At 37.2% G+C, this 16,889-nt stretch overlaps 2 protein-coding genes across 9 annotated transcripts in view; one reads left to right on the top strand and one right to left on the bottom strand.

Moving 5' to 3' along the window:
• Window positions 1-11,525, top strand: part of zfpm2a (zinc finger protein, FOG family member 2a) — a 309,174-nt gene extending 297,649 nt beyond the window's left edge. For 2 of the 3 annotated variants that reach the window (XM_068213998.1, XM_009292598.4), the window contains 3 exons: window positions 5,784-5,990; window positions 7,585-7,809; window positions 8,040-11,525. In XM_068213998.1, the coding sequence (XP_068070099.1) occupies window positions 5,784-5,990; window positions 7,585-7,809; window positions 8,040-10,504 (2,897 nt within the window). In that variant the 3' untranslated portion in view covers window positions 10,505-11,525. 3 annotated transcript variants of the gene reach the window in all.
• The window catches only part of si:dkey-122a22.2, a 53,862-nt gene continuing 47,642 nt past the window's right edge, over window positions 10,670-16,889 (bottom strand). For 2 of the 6 annotated variants that reach the window (XR_012392505.1, XR_012392503.1), the window contains exons 10-12: window positions 16,535-16,631; window positions 16,123-16,431; window positions 10,670-14,415 (exon numbers count right to left, since the gene is read on the bottom strand). Coding sequence is in view for 2 of the 6 variants with exons in the window: in XM_009292612.4 (XP_009290887.1) it covers window positions 16,264-16,431; window positions 16,535-16,631 (265 nt within the window). In the remaining 4 variants the exon portion in view is untranslated. Of the gene's footprint in view, window positions 16,432-16,534; window positions 16,632-16,889 lie in introns of all 6 variants that reach the window. The other 4 variants (XR_012392506.1, XR_012392504.1, XM_009292612.4 and 1 more) reach the window with 2 other exon arrangements.

The following is a 16,889-nucleotide window of genomic DNA, read 5'->3' as shown; positions in this document are numbered from 1 at the left end:
TTAGAGTCTCTGTCCTGCGGCCAGTTCATTAGCAAAGCCTTCTGTCGGAAGAAAAGCTAGAAAGACTCATTTTTTTGTGCTTTTGCTGGATCTTTTTAAAGCACCGGTGCCTTGCGTTTGAGGGCTTCGGTCTGCGCGTGCTTGATTACGACGGCTTGGAACTTAAACAAGCTGAACCCGCCTGTAATTCCCTTACATGAACATCTTTAAGTAAGTGTTTAAAAGCATCATTAGTGCGAACGAGGGGGGAGTTTGGGCCATGAGGACAAACCGGCACTAGTGGATTTTTACACCACAAGATTGCATGAAAAGAAGCTCTCTCTCTCTCTCTCTCTTTTTTTTAAGTTATCTGGACTATGTACAGGATACGGGGTTTTGATTGTTTTAATGAAGCAGCTGCCGTATTGTGTGTCCTTAATTCCTCCATTGTTTTTGGAATATGTCATAGTTCTTTATTCTTTTATCAGGTGCGCTGCAGGAGGACGGAGACAATAGGCTTCATTGCGACTGCGTTGGCCGCGGCACAAAGGCCTTCTGCAGCAGACAGGCGAAACGGCGCGCTTTTCAGCGAGGGTCCCGTGTCTCCTGCGCGTGCACTCGCACTGTAGGGCCATTCGTCCACCTGGGTGCTTCGGTGCTGAACTTATAATGGCACACGAAGGAAGTCTCCGTTTGAACTGCGTTCATTCTTTAAAATTGTCTCTCTGACCCGGTGAGCACCTGGAGTTGAGAGCAGTCAGCTGGAAATGTTTCTACAATGGTTTTATTTTAAAAGACGCCGCTCTGACCGCGCATACTGTACCTGCAGAGGGTTTTAATATGGGCTTTTTTTTTCAGAGAAAACTGAAAACTGTTTACATAATGCGGCTTTTCTGCTGCACAGCACTGTACAAAATGCTGGGTTCCACACAAGTAATTTCTGTTGGAACAACTTGAAAAAATAAGTTAACAAATTTAAGTAGATTGAACATAAAATGATCAAGTTGTCTCTAAAAGCTCTCAAGAATTGTATTGTTAGGTTGGATGCTGCAAATTTGTCGGATGCACATCCAAATGTGCTCAAATCAGTGCTTCCCACAGATTTGAAATATACTTGCGGTGGTAGCCGGACAGAAACACACATTTTACCCACAGCACATAAATAGTTAACTACAGTTGAAACCAGAAGTTTACATACACTCTAAAAAAAAGGAACATAACCTAACATAATTTTTAAAAAAATGTCTGATGGTAAATTATACTAAATGTTTACTAGTTTAGGTTTGTTAGGATTGCCTAAATGATTTACATTTGCAAAATGCCAGAATAATGGAAGATTTTTTTTTGTTAATTTCTAGACAGTCAAAAGTTTACATACATTTCGTTGGTATTTTTTTAGCTTTGTTTTTAAACTGTGTAACTTTGGTCAAATGTTTTGGGTATCCTTCCACAAGCTTTTTGCAATAATTTAAAGGAATTTTGGCCCATTCCTCCTGACAAAATTGGTGTAACTCAGTCAGATTTGTTGGCTATCTTGCTCGCACAAGCTTTGTCAACTCTGCTCACAATTTTTTTACAGGATTGAGGTCAGGGCTTTGTGATGGCCACTCCAAAACATTCCCTCTGTTGTCCTTAAAGCACATTTTAACCAATTTGGCAGTATGCTTAGGGTCATGGTCTGTTTGGAAGACCCATTTGTGGCCTTGTCTTGAGATGTTGCTTCAGTATTTCTACATAATGTTCTTTCTTCATGATGCCATCTATGCTGTGAACTGGACCAGTCGCTCATGATGTTTCCGCCCCCATACTTTCCAGTTGGGATGGTGTTCCTAGGCTAAGCATTCCCCTTTGTCCTCTAAATGTAACACTGGTCATTATGGCCAAACAGTTCAATCTTAGTTCCATCAGACCACAGGACATGTCTCCAAAAATTATTCTTGTTCCCTGTGTAATTTAGCAAAATGTGATCTGGCTTTTATTGTTGATTCTGCCTTGTTGATTTTCCCATGTTGTCACACAAGGGAGCAGTGTGTCTGAGGCACAGTTGTGCCTTCAATTAACTCAAATGTTGTCAATTAGCCAATCAGAAACTTCCTAAACTTGACATCATCATCTGAGCTTTTTCAGAGACATAATAATCTTATTGTATGTAGACTTGACTTTCAAGAAAAATTATAACAATTTCTCAAAAATCTCTCTCTCGTTATTCTGCTATTAGGCATAACAGAATCAAATGTGATAATCCTAACTTACCTAAAAGAAAAAAGTTTAGTCACAATAATATCTGACTTTTTAAAAATGTTTAAATGTTTATGTGCCTTTTTATACAGTGTATGTAAAGTTCTGGTTTCAGCTATATATGCGACAAACAAAACATAATTTAATTTTTAACACCATTTTTATTATCTGTTTTAAACTTTTTTTTCAATGGGTTAAAGTAAAAAAAAATTGTTAAAATAAACTTAAATAAATCCACTATTTCTCTTACTTTTATGCTATTCCAAAATCATGTGCACCCACTGACAGGTAAAATCTGCTTATCACTATCTCTCATTCAAGTTAAGGTTGCTTTATTGGCATGACATCTTGTGCAGTATTGTCAAAGCATTTTAGATGTATAAAATATATTATATATCAACATAATCAAATTAATAAAATATACAGTGAATAAGAAATAAATGACAGAAAAGGGATAAAAATAGACAATATCTCTAAAAACTTTAATACTTGCAAGAATAAAACTTTCTTCGCCAATCTGATACTCTATTTGAACTGCAGCAGATCGTCCTGACCATGTCTACATGCCTAAATGCATTGAGTTGCTGCCATGTGATTGGCTGATTATACATTTGCGTTAACAAGCAGTTAGACGGGTGTACCTAATAAAGTGGCCGGTGAGTGTAGAATCAAGAACCAGAAGCAAAACTAGTTAAAAACCCCTGCTGTAAACCACTGAATCCACAGAGCGGAGAAGGACATGACACGAACACCAAAAATCTCATTACACCTTATTTCTGGGCAGTCTCAGAGTTTGTCGGCGAACCGTTCTGACATGTTAAAACACAGTAAAACTCTTTGGCCATCCCACAGTGCAGCAGCAGCTACGGCATCCTGCATACATCAGACTTTTGCCTGCTTTTCCAGTGTAAGTAATGAGTTCTTCACGCAACTTCTAGCAGTACTTGTGCAGGCAGAGGTGACCTGCGCCCTCCTGCTGTTCAGGTGACAGTTTTGATCTGCGCTGATGGCGACGGTGCTTTTTTGTTATTTTAATTAGGAGATAAGGAAGGAGAGAGCCTCTCCAGGCAGTGTGTGGTGTGTGACAGGATCCCGCTGATGAAGAGGACCCGTCTGAAGAGTGTGTCTCTCTGCTGCAGATTCACACACTGATAAGCTGCTCTTTCAGGCAGCACTCCTGCATTTTTGTTTTTTTTTAACACACTGAAGCTTTCGCAGTCTGCGCCTGTATTAGATTCAGTTCATGCTCTAACTTTATTGTTATATATATATGTGATCTGATTCTGTTTTTCACTTTTTTATATTTGCAAATAGATTATTCAATGACTTCTTCATTTTCCTTCTTATTATTAAAATTAGTAGTGATTAGCATTTGGTAAATGACTTGTTTTTGTTGATCAACTACACTGTGATTTTATCTATTGTAAATAAAACATTTTACAAAAAATACACAATATAAATACACAAAAATACATGTAAATTAGCAGTTTTTTTTTTGTATTTTATGATTTATATTTTTTGTTTTTATTGGTGAAATATGGGACCTTGATCTTGCCTCTAACAATTTTGATGTTGAGATTGAAAATGTGATTTTTAATAGCTTTAAGTGATATATTGGTGCTGTAAATTACCATACAACAACCTGGAAAAAAAGGGCAATAAAAAATACTAATAAAAGGAGAGGGGTGCGTGGCCTAATAATTGAGGGGGCTAATAATTCTGACTTCAACTTTACATCTGATCTGATTCTCTTTTTCCCACTATATATTCTTATTGAAATTAGTAGCGACTAGCATTTGGCAAATGACTTGTTTTCGATTATCAACTAAACCCTGATTTTATTTGTATTGTAATATTTTACAAAAAATACACTTAGAATATACAAAAATAATCTGTATATTAGCAGTTTTCTGCATTTTGTGATTCATGTTTTTTTTTTTTTTGTAGATTATGGAACTTGACGTTTCCTCCAATAATTTTGACGTTGAAAAGATTTAAAATGTGATATTTATTGACTTTTAATAGCTTGAAGTGATATACTGGGGCTTTAAATTACATTACAAAAACCTGGTAAAAAACTACCAGCAGTTTCTGTTATTTTAAGGACTTAGATATATATACTTCTAAAATGTCAACAAATTACTTTGTTAAACTCTTTCAGGCAGCACTTCGGCATATTTGTAACACACTGAAGCTTTCAGTCTGCGCCTGTATGAGAAAGGCAGTTCACGCTTCATTGTCATATATCTGATCTGATTCTACTTTTTCCCTATTGACAATTCTTGAAAATAGATTATTTAGTGATCTTTTAATGTTTCTTCTTGTTTAAATTAGTATTGATTAGCATTTGATAAATGACTTGTCTTTGTTTATCAACTATATATTGCAAATAAAACATTTGAACAAAAATACACTTGCACTGTACGTTCATAATACCAAAAAATGCTTTATATATATATATATATATATATATATATATATATATATATATATATATATATATATTTTTTTTTTTTTTTTTTTTTTTTTGAGCATGTGAATTTGGCTGCCTATGTGTACATCACTGTATTTTGATGGTCCGTTTGTTGAATATAAGTTTCATTGCATCTACATGTCAACAAGTTATCATTAGGTTATAAATAGACTGTTAGGTTGGAGAGTATAAGTTGACATGTACCTGCAAAGTTTCTTATAGTCAGTTAAATGTCTATTGAAGGAGCAGTATCAGTCTAGTAATACTCAAATGGACCATCAAAATAAAGTGTTACCATTATTTTTGATACTTTTCTAACTCCATAATAGTTGTCCAAAAATATAGCTGACTATCATCAGTTGATCAGTGTTTATGTTTTTATAAATGACTCTATGTAGTGATCTAGAAGAACCATTCACTATTTGGTGAGCCATTATCTATGTTTACCTTTTGTAAATGACTCGCACTATTAAGCATTCTTCTCAGTCCTTTTTCAGAAATGACATTCTCTTCATTTTTTTTCTCCTAACCTACCATTAGCTCAAGGCATACTCGTCTTCCTCTCTAAAGCTCAGTCAGTGTGTTTGCATGTTTCTAAGAGCAAGCAGAGCGCTTTAATTAATTGTCCAGCTTCCCTACCGAAACAATGTCCTAATTCTGCCATTTAGCATCTGCATATCATCGTTTGTTGTTATCTCGGAAGCCAGATTTTTTTGTAAATAGTCATATTTAAAACTTTAATCTCTTGAATGGCAAATGAAGTGCGGCTGAAATCCTTCCATGTGCGATGATAAATGCTATCCGAGCTTAAACCCTTCAGCTGATTTCCTATCCTCCCTCCCTCCCTTTCTTTTCCTCTGTCTTTTCTGAGTGTGTTCAAGAACTCAATATGCTACATGTACAGTACACATTAAAGATATACCATACACGTAAAGCAGCATGATTGATTACGCTAAAGTGACACCACAGTAATTCCAAAAAAAGACCAAATTCCAAAGTTGGAATGGTTTTTAATCATTTTAACCTTATTGACATGCATCAAGTGATCAATCCACTGCATGTTTAACCGTGAGATGTTTTCTCTTCCCCCCAGGTGGACAGTTGTGGTGCACCACAACCAAGAACATGATGGAAGGAGAGGAGCTGGTGGCTTTCGCAGTGGACTTTGACTCTCGATTGCAGGCGGTCAATCACATGTCTCTCGGTGAGGGCATGTACCCAGCACGTCTCTTGGACACCATCCAGCTCCTGCCCCAGCAAGCTGCCATGGCCTCCATATTACCTACAGCTATAGTCAACAGTAAGCCTTGTTTCTGTTTACAAATTCAATAACTGTCCACTGATGTCATAAACATCTATGCAGAAAATTAATAACAGTCATCAAGAATTTACAATAAAGCTGTACAGTTTGGTCTTGCCATACAACTTGGCCACAATATTGCTGCATATGGGGGGCTCACCTGCTTCTGCGGCTACTCTGCTGAGCTTTCCAGCTAAGGCCGAGTTCAGACTGCATGATTTTAGCCCTGAATTTGACTCGCTGACAGGTTTTGAGAGATCCCAGACAAACGGCTGAAAACACAGTTGCAATAACACAGTGTGAACTATCAATGACGAGATCTGGAGGAATCGCTGATAAGTCGCTGGTACCTGTCAAATATTTAGCATGCAAACTATTTGGACCTGCCCGCCATTCATGTAGTCTGATTGAATATAACAACGACAATTACCTACAGCCAATGAGAGAGCAGCATCCACTAGTATAGGTCTGCAGGTCAGCGGGAGGTTGGGGGAGAAGTTCAAAGATCTTCTTTTTTGACAATTTGGACCCAAGAATTGGGGGAAAACCTAGTGGAGCACCTGTGTCTGTTTGAAATGTCATGTAATATCACAACCGGGTCAAAAAAGAAAAGTTGAGGAGAAATTCCTCAATCCCTTTAAAGGCCAGGTGAGCAAAATAAGTTAAATTTCTACCCCACTAAAGGCGTCTTTCTCATCATGTAGTTAATAATAAAATATATCCTACATGACCTCACGTTGTTTCCATGTCACTTCTGGCGTGTGTTTGGTTGTGAGACGTTGTTTGCAGATCGAGTCAAAGTTGTTGGCGATTCTTCCTATTCTAAAGTCATGCAGTGTGAACCCCCCTGTCTCTGATCCATCTTGCAGGGTGAACAAAGCAGCGATGAAACGCTAGCCTAGATAGTCATGCAGTGTGACTCCACTACTTTGAAAACCGTGCAGTCTGAACTCGGCATAAGTCATTTGAGCCATTTCAGAATGTGTTACACACGCACATGCTAGATCAAAAAAAGGGTAGTCATTCAGAGATTAACCTCTGCTGGAGGAACGTGATGTTCTGCCCTTCAGTTTAGGGGTACAGTAAACATGTCTGGACTCTGACCAACCTTGTAATTGCAAAACGCAAGTCATTTGCAAATACTTTGTTTGTTGACTTTATCTGGGAAGTCTAGAGTTCAGCTTGACACAGAGGATGCCGCTAGCAGATGGTGCAGTGTTTTCATTTGCCCTTGAGGAATAGGGCACAATCCTACTGGAATCAACTCTGTTGCCATGCAACATCACAGCAGAATTGTTATTAAAGCCACTTGATTATTTGTGTTTGAGCAATTTCTTCTTCTTCCATGGCTTTGCATAACACACCTTCCAATATGTCCCCTTCTCAGCCTTTTGACCCCGATGCCCAACCATAGTAACCATAGTCCATAGTAATAGTCAAAGGGCACAAGACTTTCCACTTTGTATTTTACTGAATGAAAAGTATGGACCAGCAAATGGGACTGTGACTGGAACTTGGGTCACCAGAGTGCTGCCCACGAGCTATATCCCACTGCATGTGGTTATGTATTCACATTCTTGTCTCTGTTTTTCAGAGGACATCTTTCCCTGTAAAGCATGTGGGATATGGTACCGGAGTGAGAGAAACCTTCAGGCCCACCTGATGTATTACTGCAGTGGGCGGCAGAGAGAACCTGACAACGTCCCTGAAGAGACTGACGCCATTTCCCATCAAACTCCCAGTATCTGCCCTTTTCCGCAATGCAACAAGAGCTTCAGCAACCCTCGTGCTCTGGAGATGCACTTGAGCTCGCACAGCAGTGAGTATACAGTATGCAGTAATATGCACAGTACATTTGGACAGATTTTAAACACGTTATTTGATCATTGCACATTACATAACAGGAGTACATACAAGCAGTAAAACCTGGTCATATTATCAACATTCTATATATATTATACTCGCAGCACAAACTAAATCCACACGTATTAAACATTAACTATCATGCTGAAGGATGACAATAAAAACAACTGTCTTTCTTTTTCACAGGTGTCAAAATGGAGGAGACCCTTCCCCCTGGCACAAGCTTGAAATGCACAATCTGTAACTTCACAGCAGATTCGCTCCTTACATTCCAGCACCACATCCTTTCACACCTGTCACAGGCAGCCTTCAGATGCAATCACTGCCACATCAGCTTCCAGAACCACAGGGAACTGCTGCAGCATCAAGACTTACATGGACACTCTGGGAAGATTCACAGAGAGAGTGACAGTGAAAACTCCCCAAGAGGAGGAGAGGATAGTCTGCAGGCGGCAAGAGCGGAACTGTCAGGCAGGAAGGATATAGTCATGCAAAGTCCCAAGAATACACCCAACAAGGCCAACAGTCCTGATGGAGAACTTGAAAGACCTGAGAAAAAACCTACTCTGGGACTCCAGAAGGGGGACAGTCACCCAGGAAGCAAGGCAAGTTTCTCTTACACTAGAATCAAGTCAGAACCCTCTAGTCCACGGCTGGCGTCCTCTCCTGTCCAGCACAACATGGGCCCCACCTTCCCAATGGGTCCATTCTTGTCGCAGTTTGCATTCTCCCAAGACATTTCTGTGGTACCACAGGCATCTGAGATTCTAGCCAAAATGTCAGAGCTAGTGCATCGTAGGTTACGCCATGGAGGGAACAGCTACCCTCCCGTCATCTACAGTCCTCTAATGCCCAAAGGAGCAACTTGCTTTGAATGCAACATCACCTTCAATAATCTAGATAACTACTTAGTTCACAAGAAGCACTATTGCAACAGCCGCTGGCAGCACATGACAAAGTCCCCGGATTTCTCAAGTGTCCCTGACAAGGTTTCCGATGCCATAAGTCCAAACAGTGGCCACACGTCAGTTGGTATGCTCCCAGGATGCCTTCCATCAGATACTGACAGCCATGTAGTGACAACGGCTTGTTTGAATTCATCCGTTTTGGATATTATGAATGCTGGTGGGAAAGTGCCTGAAAAGGAACTTACTGGGCAAGTAAAGAAGGTTACTACACCAACAGGAGTTGAGGAAAGGCTTGGCGGTAAGCAGCCTGAGGTGAAGAGTCCCAGCACATCATTGGTGGATGGTGACAGTGACCCAAACAAGACGACCTGTGAAGCATGCAACATCACTTTCAGCCGACACGAAACGTACATGGTTCACAAGCAGTACTACTGCGCCACTCGCCACGACCCACCCATGAAACGCATGTCCGCAAAGGTACCTGCAATGCAGCGGACCATGAGAACACGCAAGCGGAGGAAGATGTACGAGATGTGTTTACCTGAAGACCAACGACAGCCCATGGGGCCACAGCCAGGATTTTTGAGTCTGCACACACTAGGAAATCCCTGTACATCCCAGGAGACGGTTGAAAATCTGGCTGACCGCTTTCATCCACGATGTGACATCTTTCCAGGCCTTGTCCCAAAACACTTAGATGCTTCTCTTACTATCACCAAGTCCATCCTAGCCCCAAAAGGTAACACAGTCGCAGATCCACAGGAACTAGACGCTCCGATAGATCTCAGCAAAAAGTGTTCACCGCTTCCTGACAAATCGTGCAACTCCCCCAAAAGACTCCTGGACTATCACGAATGTACCGTGTGCAAGATCAGTTTCAACAAAGTGGAGAATTACCTTGCCCATAAACAGAACTTTTGCCCTGTTACAGCCGCTCATGGTGAAGTTGGCAATCTGGAGCAGCCCATATTTCCGGGCATGAAGACTGAAGGAAATAATGCAGATGACGTCTATGACAAGAGTTCTGTGAAATGCGAGAAAAATGGAGGCAACAAATTGATGCAAAATGGAGGCATGTTCCCACCACACCTCGGCTCCGCACCGGATCTGAAAGCTTTCGCTGATGCACAGCTAATGTCCTCGAAAGATGAGAACAAGAACATGTTTTTGCCTCACTCTCTCTATCCTGGAGCAATAAAGAAGGTGAAAGGTACCGAGCAAATATCACCGTATTTCGGGATTAAGAGTGGCGACTACATGGCAGGGAGTCTCGTCGTGCAGGCTGAGGCAGCCGAACAGGAGCAAAGCAGCAATGGTGCAGGTGAGCCAGGCACAGAATCACTTGCAGCCAATGGCTGTCCCCATCCCAACAAAGATCCACTGCCCCTGCTACCTAAAAATAGGAGCATGGTGATTGTCAATGGTGGTCATAAAGAGGATCGCCAGACACCAGCAACTCCCCAGCAAGAGAATCAGCCTCACAATACCTCATTGCCAGAGGAACAAACATCTCCCACATGGGGAGCCGAGAACCCTCCCGACCCAAACGAGAATGTATCACCAACTTCTAAATCACCCGTGGAGGATTCGGCACCCGCCGGGAAAGGTATTAATGGGTCGGCGTCGCCAGCAGGCAGTGGGAAGTACTGCCGCCTCTGTGACATCCAGTTCAATAACTTGTCAAACTTTATCACTCATAAGAAGTTTTACTGCTCGTCACATGCTGCCGAGCATGTGAAATGAAACTGCAGTCTTTTCCCCTTGTTCTCCCCTCTTTTTTGGGTACACGGTTGTGAAATAGTGCATCATGCAGTTTTATATACTGCTTGTGGACAATCAAGAGAAGCTTCTTCTTTCGTTATTTGAAGACTTAATGCAAAACGATGAAAAAACAAAAAAATCCAAGTGTAATATTGGTGCCACTTTCACCTTTTATTTATTTTACAATCAGTATTATTAGGAGTAGTGCTCTTAATTTAAATTCAAAGAAAGTTTATATCAGAGTTGTTTGTAATGTTAATGTATAGTCATTTTTGTGTAGCAGACATATTGTTTACAATGTATGTTAGGTTCAAGGAGAAAATAGGCACAGGACACAGAACTGAAAATGCGTTTTAGACCCGACATTAGCTACTGGAGCACTTGTGTATTCTTATTTGCTGGTACAGTTTTTTTGTATATGTCAAAATGTCACTCGCAGTAACGGTTCTCTTGACTTCAGCCTTAAAACAGTTTGGAGGGATAACGCTGCAGCTCATGTTTTGGCATATACTGTACACATGGCTTTGCATATATATGTTGCTGTTTGTCTGTGTCTTTTCTTCGACTCAGAAGTGGATGTTTAAATGAGGATGGCAGCATTCTTGTATAGTACTTGTATTTCTGTTTGCTGATACACCTTGTTCTCCCTTTTTAAAACTTGCTCTCAGCGCAATACTTTGTATAAAACATATGGGGGGGAAACGGGAGGTCTGGAACATTACGGAAAGCAGTATTATAAAAGGGGAAGAGCAGCTATTTCTTACTCCTGGAAAAAAAAAAAAAAAGAATTGTACAAAAAGCAGGTTTATCAATGGTGATTATTGAAGGGCGGGACGAGACAAGGGAATACTGTAAAAAATGATCATTCCAATGTCCTTATGTAAGAAAAATATTTCTTAAAAATGTTGTTGCTATGCATGTATATGGATGGAATAAAATTTCAGATCTGTTGGAAATTTTTATTTTGATGTGGTGTCAATTAAACTTCAATCCTCAGGATAAACAGACTCTTTCATTGTCTTCTTTAAGAAAAAAAAAAGGTTGTTTTTGCAACATTTCTTATTACTTAAGGTGAAAATTAGTTGTTTTTAGCAAGTTAATGCATTTCTAATAAGGCTTTTTAACAAAAAAAAAAACTAAAAAAACAGGCAGTAAAATAATTTCTTGATCAGTAAATCAAAATGTATGATCCACCAACACACTAGACAGATTTCTGCTTCATTAGTAAAATAACTACATTTACGTAAATAATTTGGGTTGGTTATGCATTTATAAAATATCTGAGGGCGGATATTTTATTTAAAAAAAAAAAATGAAAACAAAAATGTTGATGCTTCGAAAAGTTCTTTAGGTTTATTTTTCAATGCAACAGTTCTAATTATTCAGGGTGAAAATTAGATGTTTTTGACAAGTTACTGCATTTTTAATAAAGCTTTTTAACAAAAAACATAAAGGCAGTAAAATAATTTAGTTACCTTTTAATCAAAATGCACAATCCACTAACAAACTAGACAGATTTCTGCTTCATTAAAAAATGACAGCGTTAACATAAAGAATTTGAGTTTGTTATGCAGTTTGATTATGACAAAAATGTTGACGCTTAGGGTTATTTTTCATTGCAAAACATTTCTAACTGATGCGCTTTTGACAAGTTACTGCATTTCTAATAAGGCTTAAAAAAAACAGCCAGTAAAGTATTTTTTATCAGTAAATCAAAATGTGTAATCCACCTACACATATTTCGGCTTAATAAGTAGTAAAATGACAGCATTTAAATAAAGAATTTGGCTTGGTTATGCATTTATAAAATATTTGAGGGCTGATATTGTGTAAACTACAGTACTTACAACAAAAATGTTGATGCTTAAAAAAAGGGTTATTTTCTTTAGGGTTATTCTTCAATGCAAAACATTTCTAACGGAGGCGTTTTTAACAAGTTACTGAATTTCTAATAATGCATTTTAACCAAAAATACAGAAATCTAATATTTTTTTCAGCAGTTCATCAAAATGCAAAATCTATCAACAAACTAGACAGATTTCTGTTTCATAAGTAGAAAAATTACAGTGTTTATGTAACGAATTTGGGTTGGTTATGCATTTATAAAATATTTGAGGGCAAATATTTTATGAGTAAATTACAACAAAAATGTTGATGCTTGTTGACAAGTTATTGCATTTCTAATAACGCATTTTAAACAAAAAAACAAACAAACAAAGGATCAATAGTTTTCTTCAGCAGTTCATCAAAATGCACATTTCACCAACAAACTACAAATTTCTTCTTCATAAGTAGGTAAATGACAGCATTTACGTAAAGAATTTGAGTTGGTTATGCATTTATAAAATATTTGAATGCAGGTATTTTCTAAGTAAATTATGACAAAAATGTTGACACTTAGGGTTATTTTTCATTGCGAAACATTTCTAATTACTCGAGGTGAAAATTTGGTGTATTTGATAAGTTACTCCATTTCTAATAAGGCTTTTTAACAAAACAAAACAAAAAAGAACAAGCAGTAAAATTATTTCTTCAGCAGTTAATCAAAATGATTAATCCACCAACAAGCTACATATATTTCTGTTTCATAAGTAGAAAAATGACAACATTTAAGTAAAGAGTTTGGGTTGTTTATACTTTTATAAAATATTTGAGGACTGATATTTTATAGACAAATTACAACAAAAATGTTAATGCTTAAAAAAAGTTCACTGGGTTAATTTTCAATGCAAAATATTTAAGGGAATTTTTGACAAGTTCTATTTTAACCAAAAACATGGAAACGATCAATAATTTTTTTCAGCAGTTCATCAAAATGCACAATCCATCAACAAATGACAGATTTCTGCTACATAAGTCGTAACATTACAGCATTAAAGTAAAGAATTTGGGTTGGTTATGCATTTATGAAATATTTGAGAGCTGATATTGTAACTAATTACAACGAAAATGTTGATGCTTAGAAAAGATATTTAGGCTTAATTTTCAATGCAAAACATTTGTAATTGAGGTGTTTTTGACTAATAACTTAGTTTAACTAAAAACAAAGAATCGATCAATTATTTTCTTTAGCAGTACATCAAAATACACAATCCACCAACAAACTAGACAGATTTCAGCTTCATACTCAGAAGAATGACAAAGTTATTTGGCATCTTGGATCATTGAAGACAGAAATTGGCAGCTGTGACTGTTACTAAACTCTACATAAGTAGGAAAATTACAGCATTTAATTAAAGAATTTGGGTTGGTTATGCATTAAAAAAAAATATGTGAGGCGTCAAATTGAGGTGTTTTTGACAAGTTACCGCATTTCTAATCATGCATTTTAACCAAAAACACAGAAACAATCAATCATTTTGGTCAGCAGTTCATCAAACTGCACAATCCACCAACAAACTAGACAGAATTCTGCTTCCTAGGCAGTAAAATGACAGCGTTTATGTAAAGAATTTGGGCTGGTTATGCGTTCATCAAATATTTGATTGCAGATATTTTCTAAATAAATTCTGACCAAAATTTTGATGCTTAAAAAAAAAAAGTTCTTTAGCATTATTTTTCCAATACAACATTTCTAACTGAGGCGTTTTTGACAAGTTACTATATTTCTAATAAGGCTTTCTCATCAAAAATACAGAAACAATTAATTATTTTCTTCAGCAGTTCATCAAAATGCACAATCCATCAACAAACTACAGATTCCTGCTTCATACGCAGAAAAATGTTATTTAGCATCTTGCATTATTGAAGATAGAAAGTAACAGCTGTCTACATAAGAAGAAAAATGACATTTATGTAATGAATTTGGGTTATGCATTTCTAAAAAAAAAAATTAAGGCATCAAACTGAGGCATTTTTGATAAGTTGCTGCATTTCTAATAATGTATTTTAACCTAAAACACAAAAACAATCAATTATTTTTTTCAGCAGTTCATCAAATTACACAATCCACCAACAAACTAGACAGATTTCAGCTTCATACTCAGAAGAATGACAAAGTTATTTGGCATCTTGGATCATTGAAGACAGAAATTGGCAGCTGTGACTGTTACTAAACTCTACATAAGTAGGAAAATTACAGCATTTAATTAAAGAATTTGGGTTGGTTATGCATTAAAAAAAATATGTGAGGCGTCAAATTGAGGTGTTTTTGACAAGTTACCGCATTTCTAATCATGCATTTTAACCAAAAACACAGAAACAATCAATCATTTTGGTCAGCAGTTCATCAAACTGCACAATCCACCAACAAACTAGACAGAATTCTGCTTCCTAGGCAGTAAAATGACAGCGTTTATGTAAAGAATTTGGGCTGGTTATGCGTTCATCAAATATTTGAGGGCAGATATTTTCTAAATAAATTCTGACCAAAATTTTGATGCTTAAAAAAAAAAGTTCTTTAGCATTATTTTTCCAATACAACATTTCTAACTGAGGCGTTTTTGACAAGTTACTATATTTCTAATAAGGCTTTCTCATCAAAAATACAGAAACAATTAATTATTTTCTTCAGCAGTTCATCAAAATGCACAATCCATCAACAAACTACAGATTCCTGCTTCATACGCAGAAAAATGTTATTTAGCATCTTGCATTATTGAAGATAGAAAGTAACAGCTGTCTACATAAGAAGAAAAATGACATTTATGTAATGAATTTGGGTTATGCATTTCTAAAAAAAAAAAATTAAGGCATCAAACTGAGGCATTTTTGATAAGTTGCTGCATTTCTAATAATGTATTTTAACCTAAAACACAAAAACAATCAATTATTTTTTTCAGCAGTTCATCAAATTACACAATCCACCAACAAACTAGACAGATTTCAGCTTCATACTCAGAAGAATGACAAAGTTATTTGGCATCTTGGATCATTGAAGACAGAAATTGGCAGCTGTGACTGTTACTAAACTCTACATAAGTAGGAAAATTACAGCATTTAATTAAAGAATTTGGGTTGGTTATGCATTAAAAAAAATATGTGAGGCGTCAAATTGAGGTGTTTTTGACAAGTTACCGCATTTCTAATCATGCATTTTAACCAAAAACACAGAAACAATCAATCATTTTGGTCAGCAGTTCATCAAACTGCACAATCCACCAACAAACTAGACAGAATTCTGCTTCCTAGGCAGTAAAATGACAGCGTTTATGTAAAGAATTTGGGCTGGTTATGCGTTCATCAAATATTTGAGGGCAGATATTTTCTAAATAAATTCTGACCAAAATTTTGATGCTTAAAAAAAAAAGTTCTTTAGCATTATTTTTCCAATACAACATTTCTAACTGAGGCGTTTTTGACAAGTTACTATATTTCTAATAAGGCTTTCTCATCAAAAATACAGAAACAATTAATTATTTTCTTCAGCAGTTCATCAAAATGCACAATCCATCAACAAACTACAGATTCCTGCTTCATACGCAGAAAAATGTTATTTAGCATCTTGCATTATTGAAGATAGAAAGTAACAGCTGTCTACATAAGAAGAAAAATGACATTTATGTAATGAATTTGGGTTATGCATTTCTAAAAAAAAAAATTGAGGCATCAAACTGAGGCATTTTTGATAAGTTGCTGCATTTCTAATAAGGTATTTTAACCTAAAACACAAAAACAATCAATTATTTTTTTCAGCAGTTCATCAAAATACACAATCCACCAACAAACTAGACAGATTCCACCTTCATACTGAGAAGAATGACAATGTTTGCTATAAGAAAGTCTGCATTTTCCAAAGCATCTCACTGCCTCTGTTGGTTGGTCTGCCTTTGCGCCACGAGCTTATGCAAATGTTTGATAAGCGAAGATGGATTTTTGTAGATCATGTGCCGATCCGCCCCGTGAATCTGAATGCGATTTGCATTGGGATAAGAGCGCTCCAAAAACTTGCTCTGAAGTTCGGCGAGCACCTGACGTGGAGGGATGACAGTTAATGAGACGTTCAGCCAAAGGATTTGCTTCTGATTAAAAACTCACTAAAGTTGAGAAAGTGGGCCTGTGAAAGACACTCACTCGGTTGAGATCTGAAGGAAGCTGATCATCAAACGATTCCCCCGTGATCACATGCACAGATGTCTTGCTGGAGAGAGGCTTATATCTGGAGATCTCGCTGAAAAGTCAAGGACGTTCAAACAGCAGGGCAAATTTAGGACACTTCAGACAAGAAGAGACCGTTCATCATCTCAACCAGTTTGTAAAGCAATATTATAACTACACTATATGTGTACACTTAGGTTATTGTTAATTATAATAACTCCAAATTCATTATATCATTGTTGAGTTTAAGGTTAATAATGATCACAAATGAAAATTATTAGGCAGCAGCACTATTACACTGTTCCAGGCTAATATTATTATTACTTTGGAA

Source organism: Danio rerio, chromosome 16, assembly GCF_049306965.1.
Source record: "Danio rerio strain Tuebingen ecotype United States chromosome 16, GRCz12tu, whole genome shotgun sequence".
Lineage (NCBI taxonomy): Eukaryota > Metazoa > Chordata > Actinopteri > Cypriniformes > Danionidae > Danio > Danio rerio.
Note: the sequence above shows the minus strand (reverse complement) of the source record. Positions and strands in the feature narration are given on the sequence as shown.